Source organism: Gavia stellata, chromosome 8 (assembly GCF_030936135.1).
Source record: "Gavia stellata isolate bGavSte3 chromosome 8, bGavSte3.hap2, whole genome shotgun sequence".
Classification (NCBI taxonomy): Eukaryota; Metazoa; Chordata; class Aves; order Gaviiformes; family Gaviidae; genus Gavia; species Gavia stellata.
Genome location: NC_082601.1, coordinates 12,973,183 through 13,000,916, shown reverse-complemented (window position 1 = coordinate 13,000,916; position 27,734 = coordinate 12,973,183). Strand labels below are relative to the sequence as shown.

General features: G+C 42.0%; 1 protein-coding gene across 1 annotated transcript in view; it reads right to left on the bottom strand.

Moving 5' to 3' along the window:
* Positions 1-27,734, bottom strand: part of ADCY5 (adenylate cyclase 5) — a 223,311-nt gene that overhangs the window by 17,951 nt on the left and 177,626 nt on the right. The window contains exons 9-13 of the mRNA XM_059820599.1: positions 16,427-16,449; positions 11,579-11,723; positions 9,811-9,908; positions 7,001-7,088; positions 291-407 (exon numbers count right to left, since the gene is read on the bottom strand). Of these exons, the coding sequence (XP_059676582.1) occupies positions 291-407; positions 7,001-7,088; positions 9,811-9,908; positions 11,579-11,723; positions 16,427-16,449 (471 nt within the window). The remainder of the gene's footprint in view (positions 1-290; positions 408-7,000; positions 7,089-9,810; positions 9,909-11,578; positions 11,724-16,426; positions 16,450-27,734) is intronic.

Here is a 27,734-nt window from a genome sequence, read left to right as displayed (position 1 = left end):
CAGGGGTACGCTTCGGGCTTGGCTTATGTACTTGGAGCAGAAGCATTTAAAGAATCAGAAAAGAACATGGGCACAAATTAGTGCCAGGCATATAACGGGCTATAGGGATGCAGCTCTTGGGCTCTCATTTCTTTTCTGTGCCCAAAAAGCAAAAGGGAACTGACCTCAGATGCTGTAAGCATTAGGCAGGATTACAACAAAACCAGTGGTTGTAAGGGTTATGATGCTGCAGAGCACCAATAAGAAAACCATGCAGAACTGAGTGGGTCAAAAGGAAATAATGCACCTACCATGTTGACAAAGGCAGACAGAAAAACCAGGATAATGGCAAAGACTCCAACTAAGGTACTATTGGTCCTGGACTGTACAATCTTCCTAGAAAGAGTCTGGAGTGGAGCTGGGAAAAGCTGCATGTGGAAATAAATAAATAAATTAAATAAACATGTAAAATCATTGCTTGTTTTACAGATTACAACCTGCCTTTGAGCTGTCCACATCCTTCAGCGCAGCGCCTGTGCAGATGCTGCACAGGGGTTAGAGAACGGTGATGGGCGATGGCAGCTCCAGGACAAGGGTGAGCAGGAACATGACCGCCTCGTGGCAGCAGGCCCAGCTGGCTCACCCAACATACTTAGACCTTCCTAACGGGAATGATGGCTCCTGAGCTGATATAGCATGGCTTGCAGGGCTGTGCTCATCGTGTCATGAGAAGCAAACCACAAGCCATCTGTAACTGAAATAGCCAGGAGCTTGAGCCTGTATATTACTGGATCAAAAATTAAAAAAAGCAGAAATGAAAAAAATACAAGTCATATCCCTTTGATCACAAAGGTGTATTGTAGGACTTTCTGGTGCCATTTCAGAAACAGACTGTTAAAAGCCCAGGCTAGCCTTGTGATCTGTCAGAGCCTCGGTGAAAGGCGCTGGAGAAATCAGCTGGCCTCACCTGGTCTGTGGCACTCGGCACCACAGACACATGGGGCTAAAAATAACCACTGGTGAGGGTGATCACAGAGCTCCCCTACACAGGCTGTCCCAGTGATTGACTACTATCAGAGCTAGAAGTGTTCTTCTAATTGCTTTCTGACTGCGGGCCGCCAGCGTGCTTTGCTTTAGGCGCTGCATCGTATTCTGGCTAGAGACAGTCTCTGTGTTAAAGCGGAGACTACCCAGGTGCCCTTTGCAGCAAGGGTCACCCCTCAGCATCGCATGAGGATTAGCATTAGCTACGAGAGAAGTTCAGAAGACAATGAAACCAACCCTTTTCTCTTCATGTGCCACCACCGTCCCGGTGCAAGCTCAGGGCTGAAGCAAGGAGAGATGGATGCCAGGAAACCGTTGTGCACTGACACCCTCCCACCGCAGAGCATCGGCCCTGCAGTGCCCTTCCCCTCCACGCCATCGTGCTGGGGCAGAGGGGCTTTGCTGAAAACTGCCAAAGTTTTTTCCAGAACCCAACTCTCCTTTCCCTACCAGCACGCTGCATGAATAACCAAGCCACTAGAGGGTATTTTTAGAGACACAAAGAAGCTATAGCAGCGCAGTGACACGGCACTGCAATTTAACTATGAGTAATGTTTCTATTAAAAGTCTTGCTTTTCCCTTTTATCCTTCACTCTTACATCTTCAGAGGTGCAACATTTTCTCAGTGCATAACTTCCCACACAGCAGTCCTACAATGTAATTATGAAGGGTTTGAATGGCCAAAGCACTGATTAGCTGGTGACTTTCACAGAGGGAGAGAGAGGTTGTGGCAAGAGTTTTGAAAGAGCTGATTTCACCTGTTACCAGCACACGCACAAAAATCTAGCTAACTCCAGGTGAGAGGAGAGGGCAAGGCTCTGTGGGGATGGGAGGAAAGGCAAAATCAGGGTTATGACTTATTTACACTGAATGAGGATTGTTGGCAGCAGGGGCTTGAGCCAAGATCCACAACAAAGCACTCCCCAAATTCACTGAAAGCTTATGCAATCCTTCAGGCTCAGGCAGCCACTGTAAAACAAAGCAAAACCCCCTCTTTCAGAAATAAACCTTGCTGATACAGAAATCCTTGCCTCTGTTGATAAGCCATGAACCAAAATATCTCCTTGCTCTACCATGTCCAGCTGCTTCCACACAGATACCACCTAGCAGAACCCAACCAGTGTAGGGATGTGGGAAATGCCACGGGGCTTTCCTCCGCTCTAACATTTACAGGATTTGGAGGAAGAAGGAGGATTTGTGCTGCATTGAGACAGTTTTCTCACTAGATTAGAGCAGGATAGGTTTTCCTGCCACCCCTTTGTTTAGTACTCAAGGCCAAGCTCCACAAAGGTATGCACAGACCTAACCTCCTTCTGTAATCTCTGGGAAATCAGGCACCTAAATAAAACTCGGGAGTGCTTTGTTGTGGATCTTGGCTCAAGCTCCTGCTGCCAATGATCCCAAAAAAGCCTGACTTTAAACCAAGCCTGAGATATCAAGCAAAGCTATCAGTGGAAGACACTTAAATTCTAATGAAAACATGTTTTCTTTGTATTAATCTTGGTTCTCATTACTTTGCAAACTAGGGAAAATTTTAGGTCAGTAAACAAGTACAGCTGGAAAAAGTCCTGAAGAGGAAACAAATGCCAAAAACCACAGGAGGTCGGGATTGCAATAGAGAGCGCAACGGCACAGCCATGCCACACATCTGAGGAACCTCTGCCTTGCGAACAACATTCATGGAGGCTCTATAACAAAAGTAACACTCTCCCCATTTCACAGAGACAGATAGAGACAAGAAATACTTGCAGCTTGGAGGACTTCTATGATAGAAATGGGGGACCTGTCTCAGCTCTGACAATTCAGGTCCACTCTAGCAATGTTCCCTCCATAAAAACAGCCACAAGTCAGCGGTATAACAAAAAGAAGAAGAAAGAAAAGAAGATGACTTCCCCTCCCATCCTCCAATAAAATAAAATAAAATAAAATAAAATAAAATAAAATAAAATAAAATAAAATAAAATAAAATCCTTTCTGTCCTAGGAAAAGAAACAGAACATCAGGACGTTATTGTACAGTGAAAATCCATGAACCGCTGCTGGTTAGCCCATTGGTTTGTACTGTCCAACACCATTTACTCCTCTTAATAAGACTCAAATCTTGCCTGAGTGAAGAACAGGACAAGAGAAGGTCTGATGAAATGGCAACTCTAAGCCCGCAGACACACTACTGAGAACAGGGGCTGAAAGGACGTGATCCGTTTGGGCAGCCAAGATTCATGTTTGGGTTGCCACACAAGCTTGAGGTCACTCACTAGCCCTCTTAAAATCCCCATGTAAAGAAAAATAACCACAGTAGGAAAAAGGAAATTGGATTGTTCAGTCAATTCCAATTCATTCCGAATCGAAATGCATAAACGCTGCTGGAAGACAGTATCTCCCAGAAGAGAGAGGCTCTGAAAGCATGCACGTATCAATGAATATAGAAGGAGAAGGTAGGGCACTGTTGTACAGGTGAAAGTCCAAATTTAAAAAGCGATCCAACAAGTATTAGTGTTACACACCCTCCACAACCTCCAGTCATTTGCATGACAAAAATACACTAAATAAAAACTGTACTTTGCAGTAACAGGTGATCACAGACAGAAGAGTAGTATTTCTCCTTCTTGCCTTCTTAACATATATTATGGACACGGAAAACTGCTTAGATAATTGCTGTTGTGTCATGAGATGAAAAATACTATGAGGTTCTGATTTTTCAATTTGTAATAAAAGCCTTTGAGTCATTTTGAAGTACATTAAGATGCTTCTGGAGTAAAAGACAACATCTCCCAGCAACTTGATGTTGCAAGTCCGTTTATGTAACTTATTTCACAGTGATTTATTAGTCTATTAAAAAAGTACAGTTTTCAGAGGTATTTTTTCCCCTGCTTGAGAAGAAAAAAAACCAAAACACTTCAGAAGCATCTAGACCAGCTTTTGGAGGCAAAGAAACAGGTAGGCAAGCTGCACCTATGTAAAGCTACAGAAAAACTTATTTTCCTGTAAAGGATAACTTGAAATTTCTCTCATATGTGCTTGCAGGAACATGCAAGAACTTGAATTCCACACAGCAGTGTCAATATCAGAAGTTAAGGATTTTAAGAAGAAACACAAACTTGATAAGTTAGTAGCAAAACAGATGTCTGTCAGTGGAGTATTTGTGAAGGGACCCTGGTTCCCATGACCTTAGACTCTATTGGGAAGGAACACAATCTCATGGTGGCCAAGTCTTCATGGAGCATCAAAGTGAAGAACTGGAACTCTCTTGTTTATTACAGCTGAAGAAACTTGGAAAGCCAAGCTGGCTGCGTTGGCAGTTCCAGGATCAACTTCTAGTCCGTGGAGAATTTTATAGTGGAAGATAATGACAGCAAAAGAAAATAAAACATGATCAAGCTGTCCAGAAAGAGCCTGCTGGCCACTATCAAAGCCAGAGATGGAGAGGCCAAAACAGGGAAGGAAAAATCTCACATGAAAGCTGGAAAGAGGAATAAAAAAGAGCCACTTATCATGTAGCAGAACAGCAAACAGGCAAAAGTTATGCTTATGCAGATATCCTGGGGTGGACACCTGCTTTCCAGCTTTGCGTGGAATGAACCATCGGTATGTAAAACACATGGTCTCCTATCCCACATCTGAGTGTGAAACAAAACAAACAATGTTGTAATCCCTGTGTCTTAAAATTTCATCTAAAGGATCTGTAAAAGTGCCTTCCTTGTGCATATGTGTAAAAAAGCTTCCTGGAGCAATGTTGGAGTACCCCTTAACCAAGGGCTGGGTAAACCCATTGCTTAAAAAACTCTGACTTGAAACACCAAATTCTTTAATGACAGAAGCAGGCTGCAGCTACTGGGAGCTGCTGCCATCAGACAGGTAGCTGACAAGCTAGAAGTACCCACCCCCTAAACAAGCCATCCCAAAATCAGATGTTGTCAGCAGAGGCTAATTTTCAGTATTTGCAATCTGTGCACAGAAGGCACTGGCCACGCTGAATGCGATACATAAGCACCTTGTGGGTCTGGGCCAACATGCTGGAAACTCACTTTTGGAAATACCAGGATCTTTGTAAAATCCCATTAAATTCTGATGTTAGTTTCAATTCCCTCTGATGTCATGTGTTTCCAGGGCCCGTGCACTGAGGCAAAGCCAGTCTAAAAACAGTTGCAGGCACCACTGAAGAGACCTCTTCTACAGGAATTTGGAAGATCAAGACAAAGAAAGCAAGACTGAATGTCCACCTAGGGTCACGGGGACTGAAAAATCCTGTGTGCCTTTTAAATTAACCGTTAATTAAGATCAGTAATAATACTAAACCAAAAAAGACCAAACCAAAACCAAAACCTTTGAATGATGACAGAAGAAATGAGTGCTGTTGTCAGTATGTGGAGGCAACCTTGGTCCATAAAAGCCAGTGGGTGACAAACAGCTGTGCACCTTGAAATCGGTCTGGTTGCAAGTCAGCCAGCTCGAATGCTTCAGAGGTCTGGATCTGCCACAGCTCTTGCCCCAATATTTGCACAGCACTAATAGAGCTGGTGTGTTGGTGTGGCTCTGTGCAGCTGGCAGTGTGCTGGGATGTTGCTGCCGGTGGCACTGCAGCATAAGTAGGCTCCAGCACAGCTCTGCACCGAGTTTCCAAGTCCTCTGTGGCTGTGACCAAAAGCTTTCCACATTGGTTGTTAATTAACTGCTAATCACATTAGCTGCTGATACCAGTTTACAAACTAATGACACTCAGTAGCATCGTCACGCACAATGGACATACCAAGTATAACCAGGCAACTTTGGGTATCGTTTCCCAGCTCAAGGGACCCAAGCCTTCCTATTAGCACTGTTATTTCTGACTTGTAATTCACATTGCTGGTAAACAAGCAGGACCAACGGGATGCTGCACCTATGAACTAGGCTCCCTTTAAAATTGTCATAAGCCCAAGGGAAGCCCCGTGAGTGAGTTGTGAAGCTCAAATATAACCTCAAGCTTCTTTCACTGGGGACAGTTTGTAGCTCTCAATAAACGAGAAGGCAAAGCTGAATTCTCCAAATCTAACTTTCAAAAATCAAAGAGACATGAAAGGTGCAAGTCTGTCAAGAGCACCCACATTCAACTATTGAAAATGGCACAGAGAAGATAATTAAAGTGAGGCAAATCATCTGCCTGACATAATCCATTACCCCACTGTTTCTTCTGCAGGACACACAATGCTACTGAGCTATTTTATTCCAAGCTCTGAGGACTAAAGCTGGGCTTGGGCTAAGGAGCCTGAATCTGAATGTTTTCCATGTTCAGACACTGATAGACTGGAAGGATCCCCAAAACTGCAAATACAATCAACTAGCATCAACATTTTAATACAAATACCTCTGAGTGAAAAAGATGAGCACATCACCCTCCCCAAAGCGCTGACTGCCAATTTACCACCGACTGCCAAGAAGAATTAATACGTTTTCAGATTTCACACAACGTATTTCTTTGCTTATCAAAACCAGTTACAAGAAAGAGCCCACTGAATGTTGGAAGCTCTGTAGACTCATCTGAGAAAGGCTGATAAACTTCTATATATTTACAGCTTTTACTTCCCCCCAGGACATTTTTCCTTGATGATATTCTGCTTCTGATTATCTGCCTACCCAAACATGCATATGCAGCAGGGGCCAGTACACAGGCGACTCTGCAGGAAGTTTACAGGGAGGAAACGAATGGTCAATGTTTTGTTCCACGTTGGGAAATGTATTCTTCTAATATCAATATGAGAGTGCCTGCAGGGGACTTAATAGACATGCAGATCCACACAGTGATTACTTCTCGTTGAGCTAAGGAGATGCCAACCCTAACATCTGTTTGCAGTTCTTTCTGCGTTATCAAAGGCTTATTCTGTAACTCTTATCACATAGTGTGGAAAGGATGGCTAACAAAACATGCTCTGTTAGCTGAAGAATTGGATTGCTGATCCAGTTAGCTTAGGCAAAAGACACTACAAAGAAACCTCAGTACTCACCTTTACACAGGAGTAAATGACCGACACAAACACCACTGTGGTCAGGATCAGGAAACAGGTCAGGTAAAAACCCACCATAAATGTAGAGCTGAAATCAAGGAGATTATTTTTTAATGCACACCATATAGAATAGCTACAGCTCTGCTCTCCAGAACATGACATCTGTATGTCACGCTGCACAGGCTTTCCAATTAGGATAGCAGTAGGAGATATGAGGTGCCTTGAATACCAACAGACTCTCTGTCCGATTTTGAATTACTCACGCAGGCTGCAGAGCAGAGAATACCACATCTTTTATAACAATCACCTTCCTGCTGGGATGACAGCAGAGGGACTGAGAAATATTCCACGCGCTAGAGGAGCTGATAGAACAATTCGTTACGGCGGACTGGCCCCCGGCTGGCTGTGGGCCGGAGACCCCTGGGAATCAAAGCGTGCTGAGCACTGCAGTGCAGCCAAGTGGGAATAGTCTCAATGGGAATAGCTACCTGTCCTTGCTGTGTGCAGGGAACGTCTGTGCTGCACCATCCTCTGTGCTCTGCCTCGTGAATGGGATGGGAGCAACCACGGCATGAGGATAGTCAGGGAAAACAGCTTTAGCCTGGTCAGCTTGATCGGTTCCTGATCCTCCCAACTTTGAAGTCCAAACAGGACCCTAGGGCCAACTTTGTACTCTGCATTTTCATGTGTTTTGATCATGAAGATACTCAACAACAATTTCCCAGTGATTGGTCTCAGTGTGACAGGACAGGCCTCCTCCCAGGAGTTAGCCTTGTTCACAATTTAAAGGAAGTACCCTTGCAATTTAAAGGAAGTATTCTTGCGACGTGACATTGAGGCCAACCACACCAAAGCCAGCTGGTCTCTGTGTTATCTCATGACTACTAAGATAATTGTACTTGCTAATTCACTGTCTGAGCCTTTGTGAAATTCATCAAAGCTATTCCTCTTTATCATAAATTATCACTGCCATTTTGTCTCTAGTTTCAGATTCAAATTCCATGTTGTGTCTTTCATGAAGCTCTGGTGGTGACACTTATACACGTGTGGTTTCAGTTGCTGCTCAAGTGTTACTTTCAATATAAGACCAAAACTAGGCAATTGAAAAATAAGGAAAAACAAACCAAAAGGTGAAGGAAAGTATATCTGACCTGCAGTTAAAGCATGAAATTTTATTTACTCTTGAACCAAATCATCTTTCAGACAGGCCAGGCTGCCTAAGGACACTTCAGAACTTACCAAAAATCCTAACCACCACCCTTATGGGTGGCGTGGAAGGAGACTGAGCAGCATGACATTTACACCATGCTGCCATAAGGGATTGGCTCCTGTGTAATACAAAGGAGTCAGCCATATGGTCGCCACAGATCAGAAATTGTCAAGTTGTCATTTAAATGTTAAACTGGGTTTTATGGAGACAGCTTAGTGGCTGCTTAGGGAGTTTGATGAGCAACACAAAGGCTGGTAGAGGGGCTCTGCAGGTGTGAAGTCACAGCAGTAATATCCAGAGATCCGAAGTGTAAGCCCTCGCTAAATCAATTACTCTCAAAGAACATTTTGGCCATAATTAACAATGCATTAATTGCTGGGATTGATCTAGTTTCAATTTTGAGCCTCTTTTGGCTTCACCTCCAGTATTCCAAAGTGGATCCATCTGTTTACACAGTGCATTTGTACTGATGCTATTTTGCTGATTCAATCTTTCTGTGAGCAGAAGTGAATGTCCTCTTGCCTGGCAGAGTGAATGACCTCAAACATCAGACTATGCGTCGTTTCTGTGACCTTCTGAATAACTGATATGAACAGTACAAACTGATCTCTACTCTGAAAAGATCTGTGGCGTGAACAGAAGTAGAAAGCAGTTGTAATGGCATATAATAGTATTGGAGCTCTCTTTAAACAATTTTTTGTCTTCTTGTAATGAAGATGAATTTGGAGTGTTTTCAGAGCTTCTGTGATCTTGTTCTTCAGATTAAAAATGACTAACTCCAAATTTATTTCCAATACAGCAGTGCTCAGTGAATGATATATTACTGCTACTAAACCAGAGCACAGGAAATACCAACATGCTTTAATTTTAAGGGATTTTTAATGAAGTCTTTGAGAAGAAATACCGTGTCTGCAGAGCTCACTGCTGGAAAAGATCCATTGGGTTACACTGTGCCTTTCAGACAAAGCAATGCACTGCAGTGGTTCAAGAGCACTGTGCCACTCTTGCCTGGGGAAAGAAATGACTGCAACTCCTAAACACGGAGTGAGCTACCCAAAGCGCAGGCACGTGTAGCTCAACTCCTTCTGTACCTTTCTTTTTGCACTGCTGCTCTGAGTCCAGAAGAATAAATGCATGAGAGGTTATGCCTCATCTGTGAAGCAGACCCAGAGACCTCAGTGCTCTGAGCAACGAGGCTGCGATGGGTTTTTCACCTCTGTGTCCCACTGCGTTCAGATAAGAGGACAGCCTAGCCTCATGTTGTGAATGCATACTATGCCTTAGTAGGCAATCCTTCCTACTTAGTAATATTTGTTTTCCACAGGCTTATAAATGTGCTGAACTGAATTTCCTAAGATGGAGGTAAATGGTAAGAGAAACCACGCTGGGAAAAAAGAAATCCTCACGTGCCAGTGAGGAGGTTTTAATCTGCACTAGAAATGAGTGAAAACAATAAGCACCATGCATCACTTGAGCATGAATTATTTAAGGATTTTTCTCTTCCCCTCGGTACTCTGAATTCTCAAGAAAAAAACAAAGAAAAGTAGGCCAGAATAGAGGAGGGGAGCAGATGGGAGTAAAGGGATGAAAAGATACTCACTGTGGCACAATTATGACTTGAACAAAGCAGATGAAGAGGAAGACTAGTGAGGCACAAGCCACGTAGGCTCCAAACCTGTCATCCACCTGCTTGGAGTACTGCAAAAACGCAAACAGGGTTATGTTAGTGGGAAATTTCGCTGGCTGCCTTCTCTCCACAAAATCTTCTTACTTGGCTTCCATTTAGGTCCTTGGAAAGCAGCATTGGTAGGAAACGACTAACATTACAAACTCCTCTTTTTCCTGGGCAAGCTGTAAGGGCTTCAACAGACCCAAAGGCCAGGGAACAAACCCACACGGCTGGGCGGAGAGAGGATTCACCATCTGCCCCTTGCCCGACAGGAACAGGAATGGATTAACCGGGACCAGGATTCTAGGTCACCATCATCAGACTTAAACTTATTCCATGGGAAGTTTCCTCCAACAGGGATGAATGTTGCTAATGAGAAAACCTTGTATTTTGCGCAGACGGCTTGGCTCGTTCTAATGATAGTGCGAGAATGCTGCGGTTTTCACACAGTCACTCCTTCCAACTACTTGTCAACATATTGGTCACACGGGAGCTGCATCCGATTCCCAGAGATGCTTTATTTAGCTTGAAGCACAGTTCTCAGTACAGACGGTCTCCATGTTTGAACCACAAAATAAAAGGTGCTCACAACAGGTGAACCGCTAATTTCCCTAGCAGTTTTCAGCTATAAAATTGAAAGGAAGGAGTGGGGGGAAATTACATGCTTGAGCTTTTACCCAGTCCCACACTGATTCATTGAATAGCTGTAAATCCTGCAAAGGTATGCTTTTGCAATAAGTTGTAATTCCTGTCATTGAAAGAGTGTTTCTAAATAAAATGCTAAAATAGCTAGTGCAAACTTAATTACTGAAGCTTTTTCCATTGAATAATGAGTTTATCCTGAAGACCACTCAAGTATCCCAAGGATCTGTGCTTGGATAAAAAAAAAAAGAGAAAAGATGACTTTGACTTTCTTTGGGCAATTAAAACCAGTAGTTTATATAGTACCCTTAACAACAGCATCTGGGTACCTCTAGACTGAACTGAATTTAACTTTGCAGCCCTTTAGCTGCAAACTAAAACTTTAGAGCCGATGTTGCCTCTACTATATAGACAGAGAAATTGTAAAGGTCTTTGCCTCACAACAACGATACCTGAAACAAAATCAGGAAGCAATCAGCTATGCGGGAGCCCTAGGTCTGTTACTCCTCTTTCTCACATTTGTGAGACAGAGAACTCTACTTGTTGCTTAAAATGGGTTTCCAAAAATGACCAGAGTATGAAATGCATCTCAATGAACCTTAGTAGCACCTGGGGCTCCCTGGGGCTGGGGGGGCAAAGGCCAGATAAAGCCCCTGCAGAGGTGATTCAGAGCTCAGGCAGGCTGAAGCGGGTTTCTCCAGTGATTTGAGGGAGATAAGGGGTGACTGCAATCTCAGTTTGGATACCTCAAGGTCAGAGAAACAAATCTGGTTTATTCTGAATCCCCTTTACAGGTCATCATTGTATATTCATGTGTGTCTGACAGAAATGGCTTCGTTTTCCTGCCCAATGCTCCCTTCAGGTGACTATGGCTTTCGAGGCACATGGATATTAAGGTTTCAGTGAAGCAGCACAGATTTTTTTAAGATCACAACGCCCCCTCCAACACCTGAAACCTAGCTCTACCTATAGATATAAAAGCTTGACCTTATGCAGGAGTATTAAAACTCACAACAAGCTTGACTGACACGTTGCAATGATCTTTAGACAACGTTACCTTTTTCTCCAAGTCAGGCTCCCTGAATGTTAAGAGGAACTTGCGCACGTGCTCAGAGCGTAACCGATCAATACTTCTGGCATCGATGGCACGGCCCAGAAACTCATCCACTTCATCTTCTGGGTTCATACTTTCCTGTGTATTCCTGAGGATGTCATGAAAAGGGAGCATAAGAGGACAAGACAATTTCCCCCTCCTCACCGTATATTATCATTTCACTGTATAACAAGCTGGAGGTTAATGGCATTTTGCTTATGACAGCTTCAAGTTGGAAAACAGATTATGAGCTGAGAGGAAAACGATATCCACTCTAGACGTCGTTGCCAGTCCTGAGTCCACCAGTGAAAGGATTTGATTTACTTGTCCTTTTTCTATACTACATCCATCTGCTTTTTTGCCTTGCAGTCTCTTTACCTTCCTCCATTCTCTAAAACCGGTCAGTAGTCTAATTCCACTAGTTCTCTGACTTACTCTTCCCTGCACTGCTGTGCTGTCATAGCTGTTAGTGCCTGAACAGGCAAAATGATTTACGTAACCAGGCATATTTCTTGCTTCCCAATAATAATTTCTGTAAATATTTCTGTGAAAATTTCCAAACTTGAACAATTCTCCATTTTTGAGAAAAAATTGTTCACAGAACGAACATGTGGGGAAAAAAATGGGGCCTGATGGCTCACTGCCTCCTCTTCATGCAGTTATTTATGAGTATAAAGCATAAACCAGACAAAATTTTCTGTTTACAAGATATTTACTTAACTCAAGGAAAGGTTGCAAAAGAAAAAGGCAGCAACAGAAAAAAATACAATTTAGATTCTGCTTTCCAAATATGTGGAACAAGATTTTAGAGTGGTGAGACACTGGAAAAAGCTGCCCAGGGAAGTGGTGGAGTCACCATCACTGAAGGTGTTCAAGGAACGTGTGGATGTGGCACTGTGGGACATGGTTTAGTGGGCATGGTGGTGTTGGTTTGATGGTTGGACTTGATGATCTTACAGGTCTTTTCCAACCTTAGTGATTCTGTGATTCTAAATTGCTTATAATCTTTAGTATCAGTGTGCTTCTGTTGCTCAGCTACAGTTTCAGAAAAATGAGGCTGATTTTTCAAAAACTGTTGAAAAAAATAACAGCGAAAACTTAATCGCCCTGAGGCGATTTTGCACTGAGGATCAGGAAACCTGAAGTACCTCCCCAAACTCTCTAGTTTTTTTTAAAATCTAACAGGATTTTAATGACTTGATGCTGCCACTTTAACAGCCTGCCTTAAAACTAGCTATAGACAGAAATTAAAAGCTAATCCTAACGTGCTGTTTTTCTGCTCTGCTTGTGTGATTGCCAAGGTTATCCAAGGGATATGCCAGTAGTTATCTATTGGAATATGCCCCCCACTTGCACTGGGGCATATTCCAGTGGATAACAATTTCTGTGTGCAAACCCCATGATACACTGTTTTATTTTCTCGGTTTTATTTGGACTGCATAACAGTGCATAACACACAAACACTGTGTTGCAGCCAGCAGGCCCCTACAGATACAACTGTGCTGTAGAGGGGAGACCACTCAAAGCAGCTTACAAACCAGAATGTTACTTGTTTTAAAAGTTAAATGTCCCTTTCCAAAAGAAAGGCCCTCCAAAACCTTTCTGCAAAACTGGACCAGATTTCAAGAAGCCCTCGGTACCCCAACTCTACCATGTACCTCTTGCCAAGAGAGGAATAAATCAGGTCCATCTACTTGTTTCCATTCCAACTCCCTTTGCCCCAGCCAGCGAGTTGAACGTGTCTACACCTTAGCTGGGTCATGATGAGACACCATCGGAATCTATTTAGTGACCATATGGCAACTGCAAACCTAGTTTGTCTCAAGGTCTTATCTCTGTTTTAGGCCATCTTTATATTTCAGTGGGTTTGGGGAAAGGAGTTTTTTATTTCTGGGCTCTAGAGTTATTTAATTCCTTGAATTTCATTTATTCCACTTCAAAATTAAAAACGGTTTTGTCCCTAGACAGACAGGACATTCAATTTACTTCTAGATGCTTCTTTAGAGGAAGCACATCTACTTAAGCATTCAAGATGCTGCTGCTTATTTTCATTCAGTCCTCACAATGTCTTCTGGACTCATAAAAATGAGCACGGATATCATTAGGCTTTGTATTTACAGAATGTCTTCCAAGATCCTGTGACTTATTTACACATTTGGGTCATTCACATTTAGTCATTTCATACCACGTATGAGAGATGCAATACATTTTCCCCTAGAACCAAAGCAAAAGAGTCGGCTCAGCATCTTGGAGAACCTCAGTTAAATTTCAAGTTCCAATCTAAAAGCATCACTCAGGAAGACGTGGAGAGAAGAAGAAACTGCTCGGGCTTTGGCCTCAGCTGCCTCCAGTTTTGTAATAGGTCATTATATTACTGAGGGCATCTCTAATACTACAATAACTTCTGTGGTTACAGATTGTGTAGAAATACCCCTGCAGGTTTTAGATTGCCTTGCTGGGATATTGGCAGTGAGGCAGCCACCTTCACGGAGACTGCAGGGAAGCTTAGTCACCTTGCATACACCTAGCTGCTCGGGTGACTTTCGCAGCCAGTTGTACCCAAACTAAATTACTGAACAGCAAGTTTGGGTACATTTGGATAAATGTAATTTTAAATTGAAATATAAAATTTCCCTGTGCTAAGGAGTGCCCTGGAGGCAGTGCCTATAAGTCAGAGCTGAAGTATTGCCATAGACTAATGAAATTCATATGTGGAAATACTTATTGATATATTGATAGGGGCGGGGGGACGGGACAGGACCAAGGATTTCAGGCTTCCATGAAACTTCCAGAAACACCTCTTAAAAGCACTGCTGAGATTTCTCCAAATGCAGCCAACAGAAAATTGTTGCAAGGGACAGGAACAGCATGAACAGAGCTTGGGGCAACTTTTGCACTCTGCTTGAAAATGTGAAAGCTAGCAATTAACCCAGAGATGCTGGCTTCAGAGTAATCAAAAAAATGTTCTGCTGATTTAATCACTATTTGCAAAAGAACAGTGTGACCACTGCCAAAACTACATGTATGCCATAATTTTAAATGCTTCATGCCTAAATTTAATATCTAAATCTGCATTTAGGCACGTAAGTGTCGGGTCCTGTTTTCAGAGATGCGTGGTGCCCACGTCTGTCTTCGCTGTAAGAGAAAAGTATTGATGCTCAGTGTTTCTGCGCGTGAAGGCACTGGGTTGAGTGCTTGACATGGTTTAGGTATCTGATTTTAACCAACATCACCATAAACATTTTCTGCTAGAGAGTTTTTTTGGCCAAATCTTTGTTCTTGAGTTAAACAAGATTTCTGGATCAAGAGAATCTGAGGCAAGTAGTAGCTTCTTTTGGTGCTGAACAGAATGCAAAAATCCTGCAATCTGTATAATAAGATGGCGTCACACTAAATCAGCACTGTAAATACACAGCTCTTAGCTATTGGCCGTTAACAGCTCAAGTAACCTTTTCAAACTATAGGACGGAGGAGAGACATTACGGTCCTTGAGGCAACAGGGGAGATGCCGTTCCTTGCCAGCTGGGTCACTCTGTTGCAGACCAACGCTGAGGCAGCTGAATTTGTTTTGTTGCACAAACTATGAGGAGAGATGCTATTTCATGAGGGATACTTAAAACTTCTGTATTCCTGAGAATTATTTTGTGAGCTCTTTTCTGTCCAAAGTATATCTAACATCGAGTTCCCAGCAGCCACGGATGCAAGAAGAAACCCTGGTGATTCCCCCTAGACACCTTGTAGCACCAGTGAAACATCCCAGGGTGCTCAGAGCTAAATGTTATGAAAAGCAAGTCTGCAGTGAAGGGCAAGGGAAGGAGAGAATGATTCTTAATATTGCCGTGTTCAAACTTATCACTTCCCTTTCCTTTTAGGGAGTTGCTCTCAATGCTCAACCACCATAATGTGAATTTTCTCAAAGCTGGATGCTTAGGGCCCACAGAAGCGTTTAGCTGTCCCAGCTCACAGAGGTCCACTGAGTCCTGACCAGCAGCCTGAGAAACACGATAAGGAGCAACAGCAACACATTTTAGGCATCAGACTCCTCTACTGTCACCTATCTTGCTCTGAGCAAGCTTACAATTAATGCCATTCAGTAGGACTGGATGTGAAATTATTCCAAACACCTTCAATACAGGAAATGCTTTTGTTATGTCCAGCTGTAGAAGTTAAAAAGTGAACACGGTTGGGTTTTTTTCCTCCAAAAGCAGTATTTCAAAATACAACTCTTGTTAAATTGTTATTTCAACCAATTTCTTTTCAAAGTTCTATATGAAAAAAAAGAAAATGCTGCTTTAATGTCTCTGTAAATTAGAGCATGAAAGTTTGAATTTACTTTTTCAGATAAGCTGTCATTTCTGAGTTCATTTTTATATAAGTAATATGCAATAATGAGTAATATAAAAAATATAAAAATAAACTCAGAAACTACATATATATTTCAATACATACACAAATTTTTCTTGTCGGAGGTGTTCAACACAGACATACTTTACAGGAAGATTTTGTTCTTGGGATATTTTGAAAGCAGCAAATAGTGAAGAATATTGGGGGCAAGAAGAGCAGCAAAATAATTTTAATTACAAAAGCAAGTTAGAACCACACAAACAAGTAAATGTTTTGAGGGCAGCGGCAGTTCTGAATGCACATCAGTCAATCCTGTGCCCTCAACTGGCTGTCCCTCCAGGAGAAACCTCTGGGGAGTCCAGGCATTATTCTTGGCTGCTGGGCATTAATTTTTGTCTTTTTTTAATATGAGAAAAAAATCCCAAATGTGCAAACATAACAGTGTATGACAGAAGTAAATTTGCTTACTTGTCCTTGGGGTCCTCAAAGCCCTGAAAGAAAGGAAAAGGACACAAGGGTTAGGAAACAGGCTGACCTTGAGAATACAAAGTATCCTGAGAACGGTGTTTCGCAGAGGAGTTTTCAGGGCTATTTGTTAGGTGTGGATGGATAGCCTTACCCACCCACAGCAATATTTTGTGCTGCCGTGTCATCAGGCAGACAGAGCAGTTTTAGAAAAACAGATGCCTTCAGATATAAATTTATGGAAGTGAAGATAAGGGAAATGCTTCAGCTGACTGCTGGCACACTTTATTTCAGGTGTCTCCTCTTTTGCAGTCACCATTACAAATGGCACAATGGAAATTATACTGATATTATAACTGAGGTTGTATTTTACTCGAAACAAAACTCAGAATGATAACATAGGTCAACTACTGTATTCAACAAGGTTGCACCTCTTTATGTCGGGGCTTGGCTAAGGGAGCTGGATGCATTTCGGTTTTCATCTCTTCAGGAGGAACCTTAAGGGGTCTCCTTCCTTCTCCCCTCACTGCATGCACACACAAAACCTGTTTTCTTCAATAAGATTTCAGGAATTATTTCTAATACTTGTAATAGCCAATATGTTCACAACTCCTTTAGGGCCACCTGAACTGAGTAAGTGTATGTATTTACGGGTCATCAATAGTTTAAGTGGCTAGAAGGCCTCAGAGAAAAATATGTACGGAGGCATAATTTTATATGTTTAGCATTAACATACTTAATAGACCAAATTGCATCAAAATGGCCATTTTGCATGGGCTGAGAAAAAATCTGCCCTCTGGCATCTTGGCTTAAATTTAACTGAAGTCAAGAAAAGTTGTATATTTGACAAGTAGGGTCAAATACTCAGGCACAAAGTTTGTACCCTGTGTTCCAAAACATAAACCAAATGTAGCTGGGAGATAGGAAGAATTAAATCCTTTTGTTTTCCTCCCAGAGACCTCAGGCCAAAACTGCTCAGAGTACATGAGGATATTCCAGCTGCTGGACCTGCAGCTGCTACCAGGGTGGGGGCAGCAAACTGAGATCCATCCTGACTGTAAAAAAGTAAAAATCTTTGGGCAAAAGTCTTCCCACAGCTGCCTTGTCCAACACCATCAGAAACAAGAACATTGACCAGATACTAAACGAGAAAAGATTTTGCCCTTGCAACTAGTTAGCAACGTGGCGATACGGCGAGAGGCAGAAGTAAAGCCAACACGGTCTCCCTGAACAGCATCAGCTTTGCAAGAGGCAAAAAGTGGGTTTTGTCACTCAGGACAACAGCCAGGACTGTGATTCACTGAGAGAGCAATTTCCATTTTTACATACTCTCTTTCAGACTAAAACCACACGTCAAAATAGAAACTGCAACTCCAACTTAACCCATCAGAAATTCAGATAAAGGAAGTCTCTCAGTACCATGTAACAACCACCAGCAGATCCAGTGGGAAGAAGGAAATAGTAATGTTGATTCAAAGTTAGCATGTCCAGTTATCCAAGCCAAAAAAAACATGTACTTTTTGATTTCACATTAAAGAGTAATGAAGTGATCATTCAACTTTTTGTTGTGTGGCTTTTTTTTTCCCCTTTGCTTAATCATTTTACAGTTGTCAGGAATATCTGATTGATTTATTTATTTATCCTCTAAGCAATGCTACAACACAATGCCAGAATTGAAAGCTCACTGATTAATCATGCAGACAAAATGCTCAATAATTTGTCTGGTGTCACAGTCAGTTAGGCTGAAAAAAACCCAAGAAAATCAGCTGAACATGAATAGCTACCAGCCAAGAAATAAGGGGGGAGAACCAATGAGAAAACAGCCAGTACTTGCTTATTAGATAGACATCAAGTTCACATTTTCAAGCTTAGCTACATGGGAACTGGATCACTGACCACAGTGGGAGAGTCCCCTAAAATGGTCTGATTTTCACGGACAGCTGCGTAACCAACCGTTCATCCCACTGAAATCCTGAAACTAAACACAGATCTCATACTCTTGCCTTCTAGGTACACAAGTTTGAGGATACAGGCCAACCAGATCAACTAACCAAAGCACCTCAGCAAGCATATCCTCAAAAAATTCCCCAGTATTTCAAGCATGGGAAAATCCACAGGCTGCATATTTAACTGATCATTTATATGGGTGATCACTTGATCAACATGGAATTTGATTCTCCCCCAGCAAAACTGTTATAAGGACAGTCTCTAAAATACTACAGAATTAATTGATCTAGCTTTTCAGTTTAAAATACTATATTGTGCTTGAAATCCTGGAAATTATTCATGCTGGTAGCTCAAATTAAATTGGTCTATCAAAATTAAAAACTCAAAAAAGGCGTATTTCAGGTAAAGCAAAAAAGGAAAAGATTATTACATTTTCTTTCCTGGATCTTCATTTAATGAGGCTAAATATTTAAGAGTGACTTGAACTTTAATTAGAGAGAATCAGCTTAAAATTAAATGTAGTAGGAACCTCTTTAAGTTAAGCAAATTAAATGATTCACTTCAAACGTTCCCATTTCATACGAAAGATTCTTCAAGCAGAATTGCCAAAAATGGAATTGTTATGGAGAAAGGTCTGCAGGATTATTTTAGGAAAAAAACCCCTCAAACATGGCTTCTTATAAACCGGTCATTTATTACAGGATATCTTTCTTACTTGCACTGAAAGACTTTGCCAGGACACAGAGCAAATATATATACCTCTAGGATCTGGCTGTGACCAGATTTTCTTCCCTATCCTCTAAAGCGTCCGTGTCTCAGTCACATACCAGGAAGCCTTTTAAGGGGAGATGATCGCACAGGGTCATGCTGCTTGCCCTATTTTGGGTTGGGAGGGAAATTTCCCCCTGGGTTTTGGTTAATGTGTTTTCACCTCCTCCTACTTCGTGGGCAGGCTCGGTCCATTGAACAATCTGCACTTAAATTATTTCCTTCCCCTTGCACTAGGCTTGAGCACTAATGACACATTGGTCTTTTTTCTTCTCCCCAGCTGACAAATAGCTTAGTTTCTTTAGGACTCAGATGCTTTGCTCCAATTAAAGCCCTTTGGCTCAGCATAAGGCTGCTTGCATGAATTGCAATGGTCTGTGTTACACACAGGATAAACACTAAACGCAATCAATCCTGCAGAAATACGGTCTACATAGATTTGCCTTCACTCCTAAAGGACTAACACACTCATGGTCTAGTGGACAAATTTCCAAGCTCAAGCAGGAAAGTGAAGTAACAGGGGCTGCTGCTGCGAGCATGTCTATAAAGCCACTCTCCAGCATCCCTGATCTCACCTCTCTGTGCTCGCCGCTGGAGGCTGGGTAGCTGGGCTGGGGCTGTACGCAGCGTGTTCGGGTATAGAGCAGGTTTTGAGGTGCACAAAGGTATGTCAAGATTGGCATTTCTGCACACACATATACAGAAATCTGAACGCCCAGGAAAAATAGCTGATAAAAATGAGGTACCTGTCATTTAGGAGAGGGGGAGTAAAGGGGTATTCCTGGACTTAAGTATATAAATGCCTCTTGACTACTTACTGATTTGTGCCCAGTGGAATGAAGCAGTGCTGATGGCTTTCTAGGGTGCTATGAAGAAAAGGCTGGGAATTGTCAGCAGGGATGAAAATGGCAAAAGTGGTGATGGCTACAAGAATCAGACAGATAGGAGTTCACAGGAGTTCAAGAATAGCTCCATAATCATGATGATGAAGTGGCCCTTGTTAAGGCCAAAATTCCTTTTCTCTAGAAGGGAACATAAGGCATGAGATAGGTCTTATCGCAGTGCAGTACTAATGGACTGCTGCATATAGGACCTCATGCAATTTTTATTCAGTCTCATTTTAAATATCCCTGATACTGGAGTTTTTCCCCTTCCCCCAGGAGGCTGCGTTATTCTGCCATCAGATTGCAAATATAAAGGTAATAGCATTTAATAATTGCTCTGAGACTAAGACAGTTCTCTCTCGGACTTCAGGAATATTAACCCAAACTCAGCTGAATCAGCTCCCTTAAAGGCACTAGTACCTACCAAAGAACAGTCCTGCTCTTTCTTCTTCTCTACATGAGATTCTTAAAATAATGTATTTTTTATGGCAGGTCAGGTGGCTCTGAATTTACAAGCACTTACTTTTAATGACCATCCTCAGTGGGAGTAGACATGTGCAGGAGGATAAAGAGGGAATGTTATATTACTGCATCTGTCCCTAAGGCTTACTATTTCATGGGGGATATTTTATGAATATCTATTGTGCTAAAAGCTCATATGACTGCCATCTCTCTGCTTGACTTCTAAATTAACTAAGCCCTTTTCTTTGAAGATTAAAACGGATTCCTTAAATAGAATGATAAAGTGTTTGTCAAAGCCATGACAAGCTGACTGCTATACCATAATGTTTCAAATCAAGAACCATTAGAAATAATAATTCTAACTTTGAGAACATTAGCTGCCATTATTAACATACTGTAAATATGCAAAGAAAAGTGGAATAGACTTTACATCCTTTTAACTTTTCATTTAGCTCTAAAAATAAGACAGTAGAGGGGCTGATGAGCTCTATGACCTTCTTAATGGCAACGTGGCTGGGAAGCATGGATTCCACCTTAAAAACTTTGCTGGCAACTCCAGCAAAGATCGTAAGAGCAAAAATGACAGAAGAACTAATTTTTCTTGCCCTTTTTTCATCTCTAGAACAAAGTTGAAATGGGACTTACATGATGTTAAAGCAGAAATCAAAAGAACTTTAGACTTAGGGACAAAATGAGCTTCATAAGAGGTCAGGCCAACTTGCAAAGCAAAGGTGCTTCACAGAGACAGTGACCATAGAAAACAGAAAAGGAGACTGACAGGCTGAGAGTGGATGTAGTTAAAAACAAACCTGGTTTGGCCCCACTGCAAAACTAATTATTCACATCTGTTTTCAGCAGTGTTATACATTCTGCCTTAGTCCCTGTGGTCAACAAGATGAGGCTGCGAAGATAGATGCTGTCAGGTGTAAATGCAGAAACAAAACTGAGGACTTCAAAGCACTCAAGCCAGAAATAATGCAATTTCTATACCAGAGCCCAGAAAGAACTGGCACAGAAAATACTAAGCCTGATAGGAAGGATATTTAACGAGCATCTAAGTGCAGAACAACAAACTGGCAGAAAACCAGTTTATGAAACGGATTATATGATGAGTGTGTCTGCTATAGCTGGAACACAGACTAATGAGCTCCAAAAAGGAAAGCTGAAGTGCTCCCTTTCTGCAGCCCACTCCACTTGATAAATAGACTTTCATTCCTCTGCACTGCTCACAGATGGTGAAACCCTCTACTTTGTTCTACTCAAAATGATTTCGTACACAGTCCCCAGCTGGTAGACCGGACCTGGCCAAACCCATGAATTTATTTGGCCCATCAGATTTGTATCTATAGACCATAAGTAGTTGCTTTTGAAATAGGTTTTTCCCCCTTACTTTTAATTAACTTCTGGCTCTGAACTCACACTGAGAAGTGCAGGTTGCTCACACTTCCCAGTTTTCTGGGAACTCTGAATCCAAATTTCTTCAGTTCAAAGGTCACATTTTCAAGAGAAATGGTATGTGGGTCTGCGCCTCACTTGTGAACATTTACCAGAACTTGCAAAACAGAAAAAGACATAAAAATATAGTCCTAGAAATGCTCTGAATCAGTTCCTGGCTCCCTAATCTATGTTCTTTCATCTCCACACTCCAATGGTGATAAACACAACAAACTTCTACAGAAACTACTGACAAATAGCCTTTTAATCAGATACAGACAGACTGAATCCAAGCTTAACCAGCCTTAACTGAAATCACCCACAGGCGCTGGCCGGAGCTCCTCACCCTCTCTGAAAACCAGACCCAAACCTGCTGACCTGCACCCTTTTGTCATTAAAGCTTACTGTCTACTTTAGGAAGCTTTGGAAACATTCTGGTAAGTGCCACAACTCCACTTCTGATGTCCACCTGTGCAATGCTGCCACGAACATCAGAGGAAATGTTTCTGTGAATAAAGAGGAATTGGCATCTTTACTTCTGTAGGCTTAATGTAGTCCCATTCAGAAAATGTCTGACACTTTTTAGTAGTGTCCCAATCCAAACCACCTTTTCCCATATGACTACGATTTACTCTAGAAAAGGGTATTGAATGTTGGAAAAATTATCAGTGCAAGACTTCCAAGCAAATATTAAACTCTACTTAAGTTTCATAAAAGCAGCTGCAAATCAGCTGCTGCATCCCACTGACTCCTATCCCTCTTTTAAAGAATTTAATCAAGGATGATTACAAACCCTGATCAACTAGAATAAAAGTTAGGTTTGCAGAAGAGGATGCAAAACTGTATGAAGCCTCTGACAATTTGAGCAATGTACAATGTTTTATATGTCTCCCACTCATTTATATGTGATCACAGGGAACATGCGAATCAGGCAAATCCTCTTTTCAGAAGCACCAAAGCAATTATATAGCATAACTAACTACAGGATAGGATTCCTCCCCTTGCTGTTTGAGAGCTATCTAAACCAAATTGGCTATATAAAACCCAGACTAGACTAGCAATTTCCTCCCAGGTCTACAGCAATACGTGGAGATTACAGCAGAAAGGATTGCTCGAGGGTTTCTCCCTGCTTGATTATGAGTTCAGGGGATTCTGCATACTACAATAGCAGCAAAAAAATAGTGGGTCAAATTCTTCTCCATTGGGTGCCCCTGTCCCGCTTCACTGACGTCAATGTTGCTATTACCAGATTTAGCAGATGATTGCTGGAAAAGAGGATAATGGTGACCTTCAGTTAAATGAAACCTTTAGAAGGAGGGTGAACCCTTGGTGCCTCATTCATGGACTCAAATCCACTTCTCTTTGATGGGGCTGCGCTATTGACTGAGGAAAACTTGCCCTACTGAGTTTTATTTTAATTTTTTAATAATTTCTGATGTTTAAGTGGTGGAGTTGGCAGAGAACCAGCTATAGCGTCTGTTCCTCTGATGAACTTGTTCCCCAATTTTGATTTCCGAGTAACAAGCAAATCTATTGTAAGGGCAACTTGGAGACATAAAGGGAGGAAGCAAGCTGAATTTGCGATGCAACATGCAGAGAATTGTTTGATTTAGGACAGGTTGAATAGGGCAAAGAATTACATTTTATGGTTGAATGACCAGGCTCGTATATGAGTGTTGTTTCATTAGAAAGTAAACACCAAGCAATCAAATACCATGTAGAAGACCGTGCAAAGCTCTGAGCAGTGCCTCAAGGAATCAGGCAGTGCCCACCTGAAAGAAGAGCGTGTTCTTTATTGCTCTGGCCATATCCAGGATGCATTTTTATAACCTTGTCTCACAGTTTTGACATCTGCATGCAGTCATATTTCGTACACGTGTATAATCCCTACTTGATTTTATTTCGGTTTTTACTTTGTGACTAACATCGTCGTCACACAGAATTTCATTGCAAATTAAATGCTTCATTAGTTGTGCTCAGACTCATGACAGAGCATGGTCCGACTGAAATCCGTATTGCAGATCTTCAGGGTTTCCTCTTTCTATTCCTAAACTTCCTAATGTTAAACATTTCCAGCAGCTGAAAAAATAAAAGGAAATCTGCCAGGCATCCTCAACCAGGCTCAGTAATCACATTAGCCACTCTGCTCACATTTGATTATAAGGACTCAAAGGTACCTGTTTCTGAAGTAAACCTTCCCCAAAGCATGTAGCAGTGGAACAAGCTAAGCTGCTCAGTTATACTAGCCAGTGTAAGATAAATATAATATCTGTATGGCAGCCTTAAGATCCAACAGCAGGACTTTCCACAGCTGAGTAGACCTCATGATACAACTAATGCTTTTTTCTTTTGAAGCCAGACAACATTAAGCTGTGTCAAGTCTGATTGTATGACCTCAAAAATGACCAATGTCTTCTGGGCAGCACTAATAAAATCTCAGTAGGACTGTTGGGTTCAGTTCAGGCACTGCCTCTTACCGATGAAATGACAAGTGCTCAGAGGGGAACAAGAACAACCACCGGGGTTGGAAAGCACCAACTAGGGAACGAACTTGATGAGGGAATCGAAGCTGTGCAGAGACGTGGTAATAGTCTTCAAATACAGAGAAAGTAACTGTAAAGGAGAGAAAATTAAACTGTCCTCTATCTACTGTGAATAGCTCATGCAGCACTGTGTTTTAAAATTGAAGTGAGGGAATATGAAGTGAAACATCAAGAAAGAAAAATAATCAACCTGTTGAAAAGAATGCCCAGCAAGACTGTGGGATTTCCATTCTCTGAGGTTTTTAAACAAGGGCTAGACAAGTATCTGTCAGAAATGTTGCAGGTATAGCTGGCTCTTGTACAAGGGGGCAGATTGATGCCTCGAAGTTCTGTGCAGCCTAGATTGGAAACTTTGTAAAATCTTTACATCTATCTCATATCACTCTTATATTCTTTATTCCCTATAAATTCTCCTAATACAGATTTTTTTTATGTTATTGTTTCTATATTTGCAAAGGATTTTGTGATGCCCTTCCACACTGAAAAGCCCTGAATAAATAAATAAAATGTTTTCAGGAAAATCAGGAATTCCACAAGCTCCTTAGACAGCCTATTCCTTGCATCTAAGCTATTTCTTAACTTAGATCTTCCTTGCAGCAAATTAAGATGATTATTTTTAATCCTGTCTTTTGTAGTCATGGAAGATGATTTATCATTATTTTCTGTCCTTACAAACCTTCATGTATTTGAAGACTTGTATTTCTAATCAGTCTTCTCCCTTCTAGAGAACCCAATACTTCAACAGTTCTTCACAGGTCACACTGTTGAAACTCTCCGAATTTGTAGTTTTCTCCACTGGACTCTCTCCAATTCATCCACATTCTCCTAAAGGATTGTAATCCCAAACTGGATGTGGTTTTCCAGCTATGACCTTAATACTGAGCAGGGTAGAAGATGCAAGAGAATAATCTGTCATCTAGAACAGCCATGTAATTTTGGAAGGTATCAACATTTGCCTTTTTATCACTGCTTACAACAAACTTCTTTCAGTTTACAGTCAACTACAATCCCCAAATTCTTTTTTTTCAATAGTAGTTTTGTTTTGCTGATGAAAACGGAGACATGAGTATTATTTTCAGAAGTCTAAAAGCCATCAATATTTATAAAAGCACTCTGAAATCTATACTGGGAAAATCAAAGTATTGCTTAGTGTTGTATAAATATTGTTATAGCTATAAATATACCTGTACTCTCAGATGCTTTCAAGTCCATTTATTTTTGACCCTTTTGCAATTAAAAACTGGACCAGAGAGACAGTGGGGAAGACAAGACTGGTGTATGGAGGCTTGGGGGAACGCTGCTCCTTTGCGTACGTCATGAGCACTACAAAAGTCTGCATTTCCAGAGAGATATAGTCACTGGTCCTGGACTGACTTCTTTTCTTTAGGAAACCAGAAAACATGCTGTAAAAAGCAATAAAAATAGAAAGCAGCTGTGCTGCTCTTCTGCTGCGGTCTGGCTCTTTTCATACTCTGTATACAGCCACAAAGCTGATCCTGTCCAGGCTTCTCCGCCTGCCCAGGGCGAGCGAGGTAGCCCTCCACCTGCTCCACGCCGGCAGCATCACCCTGTCCAACACCACTAGCTGCCAGGGCCAGGGCTCCAGCAGAGGCTGCCAGCCCAGGGTAAGGCTCTTTGCCCTCCCACACCATTTGTATCTGATCGTCCCCTGCTGCAAATTTACCAGTTTTTTAGAGGCAGCCACTGCCCCGGCAGCGCAACTCAGCACAGCCCCCAGGACTGGCTTTCTCTGGGCAGTGGCTCCACCAACTAACGGGGGTCAGGGTCAGCAATGGGCAATGTCGGTGCCTCCTGCTTGCTGCCTCCCTGGAGGCTCTGTGTGGCAAGAAAGGCCACCGCTAAGCAATGGGAGGGGAAAAAGGAGGATTGGGGATGGTCTGGAAAGCAGACTGGTGCATGAGGGAGATGGAGGGGCTGTTGGGCTGGATGGAATGAGCCGGCACAGTTGCAATCCCAGCTGACTCGGGCCCCAGTTAGCTAGGGTAGGACTAGGAAAATAACTCAGTTTTCCACGACATTTTAGATGACTGCTGCATGGACATGTATAGGATATTTTGTCTTATTTATATGTGTGTGCCAGTGCCTGAATAAGCTCCTGTGTACCCAGGGGAACAACTTAGCCTAGGAGCATCGTGGAAAGTCAGCTGGACCCAACAGAGGTTAAGCTCCAAGCCACAATGCGGAGAGAAGCAGGGACCAAAGACCTCCCCGTGCAGCCGGCCAGGCTGCCCTCCCACACAAATCCCACTGGATGTCCTGCTGATTTGCCCAGACATGGCAGCGTGTTGAAATGCCATGACAAAAGAGGAGGGAGGAAAAAAAGGAGTATATGGCTACATTTGATACTAACCCACCTCATCCAGGACTACTGCTAATATATCCTAAGAACAGAGAGAGCTACCAGAGCCAGCATTCACAGGAAAGAAAAATGGCCAAAATAATTCTGTTTTCTATTAAATAGAACAGTTCCCTCCCAAAAATGCAAGTCAGGAAACTTTAATATTCTCTTTCGGGGAACTGTAAGTAGCGCCACAAAACAACCTCTTTTTTCTGGAAATGTGGTTGTCTTCATAATGCAAAATGTTCTAAGTTTGTGACAAAAAACTGTGTCCTTTATAACCATCCATATTACTCCCTACACACAGATGCATTCATATCTACATATCAATATAACGTAACTGCACATCATTGCAACATTACCTGGCTCCTGCCTGAGGACTACTTCACAATTACCCTTCTAAACACCTGTTTGGAAATTACAGGGCTAAGGCACTCCAGGTTTGAAAGAGAAAGGCAATGTTGCGCTGCCTGCCTTCGGCATACTGCTTTGACTAATCCAACCTTACATGTTCATAGTTTCCAAGAAAAAAGGTTACATATAATTACATGTGAGAGGTCTGGGGAAAGGTAGGTGATGTGGAATAAAGAGCACATTTTTAGGAGCTTTGAAAGCTGGTACAGCTTACAAAGATCAATGACATGTCATCCCAGAGGAGCACTGAAAAAAGCCTTTGCAGTTCTGCTCCCCTTCTGTCTGTCTGTATTTTGTATTTCTAAGCAGGCAGTTTGCAGCCAGCGTGCACTGTGCATGCATTTAAGCATACACACGCAGCATCCATGCAACTCAATGTTAGAGATTACAGACAGATAAAGTACTGTGCAAAGCTGGGTGGTAGAAAGAAATGCATATTTAAATTAGAAGTTAACACAGAGAGAAAGAGTTGAGACAGGAAATGCAGAAATTGTTCCTAT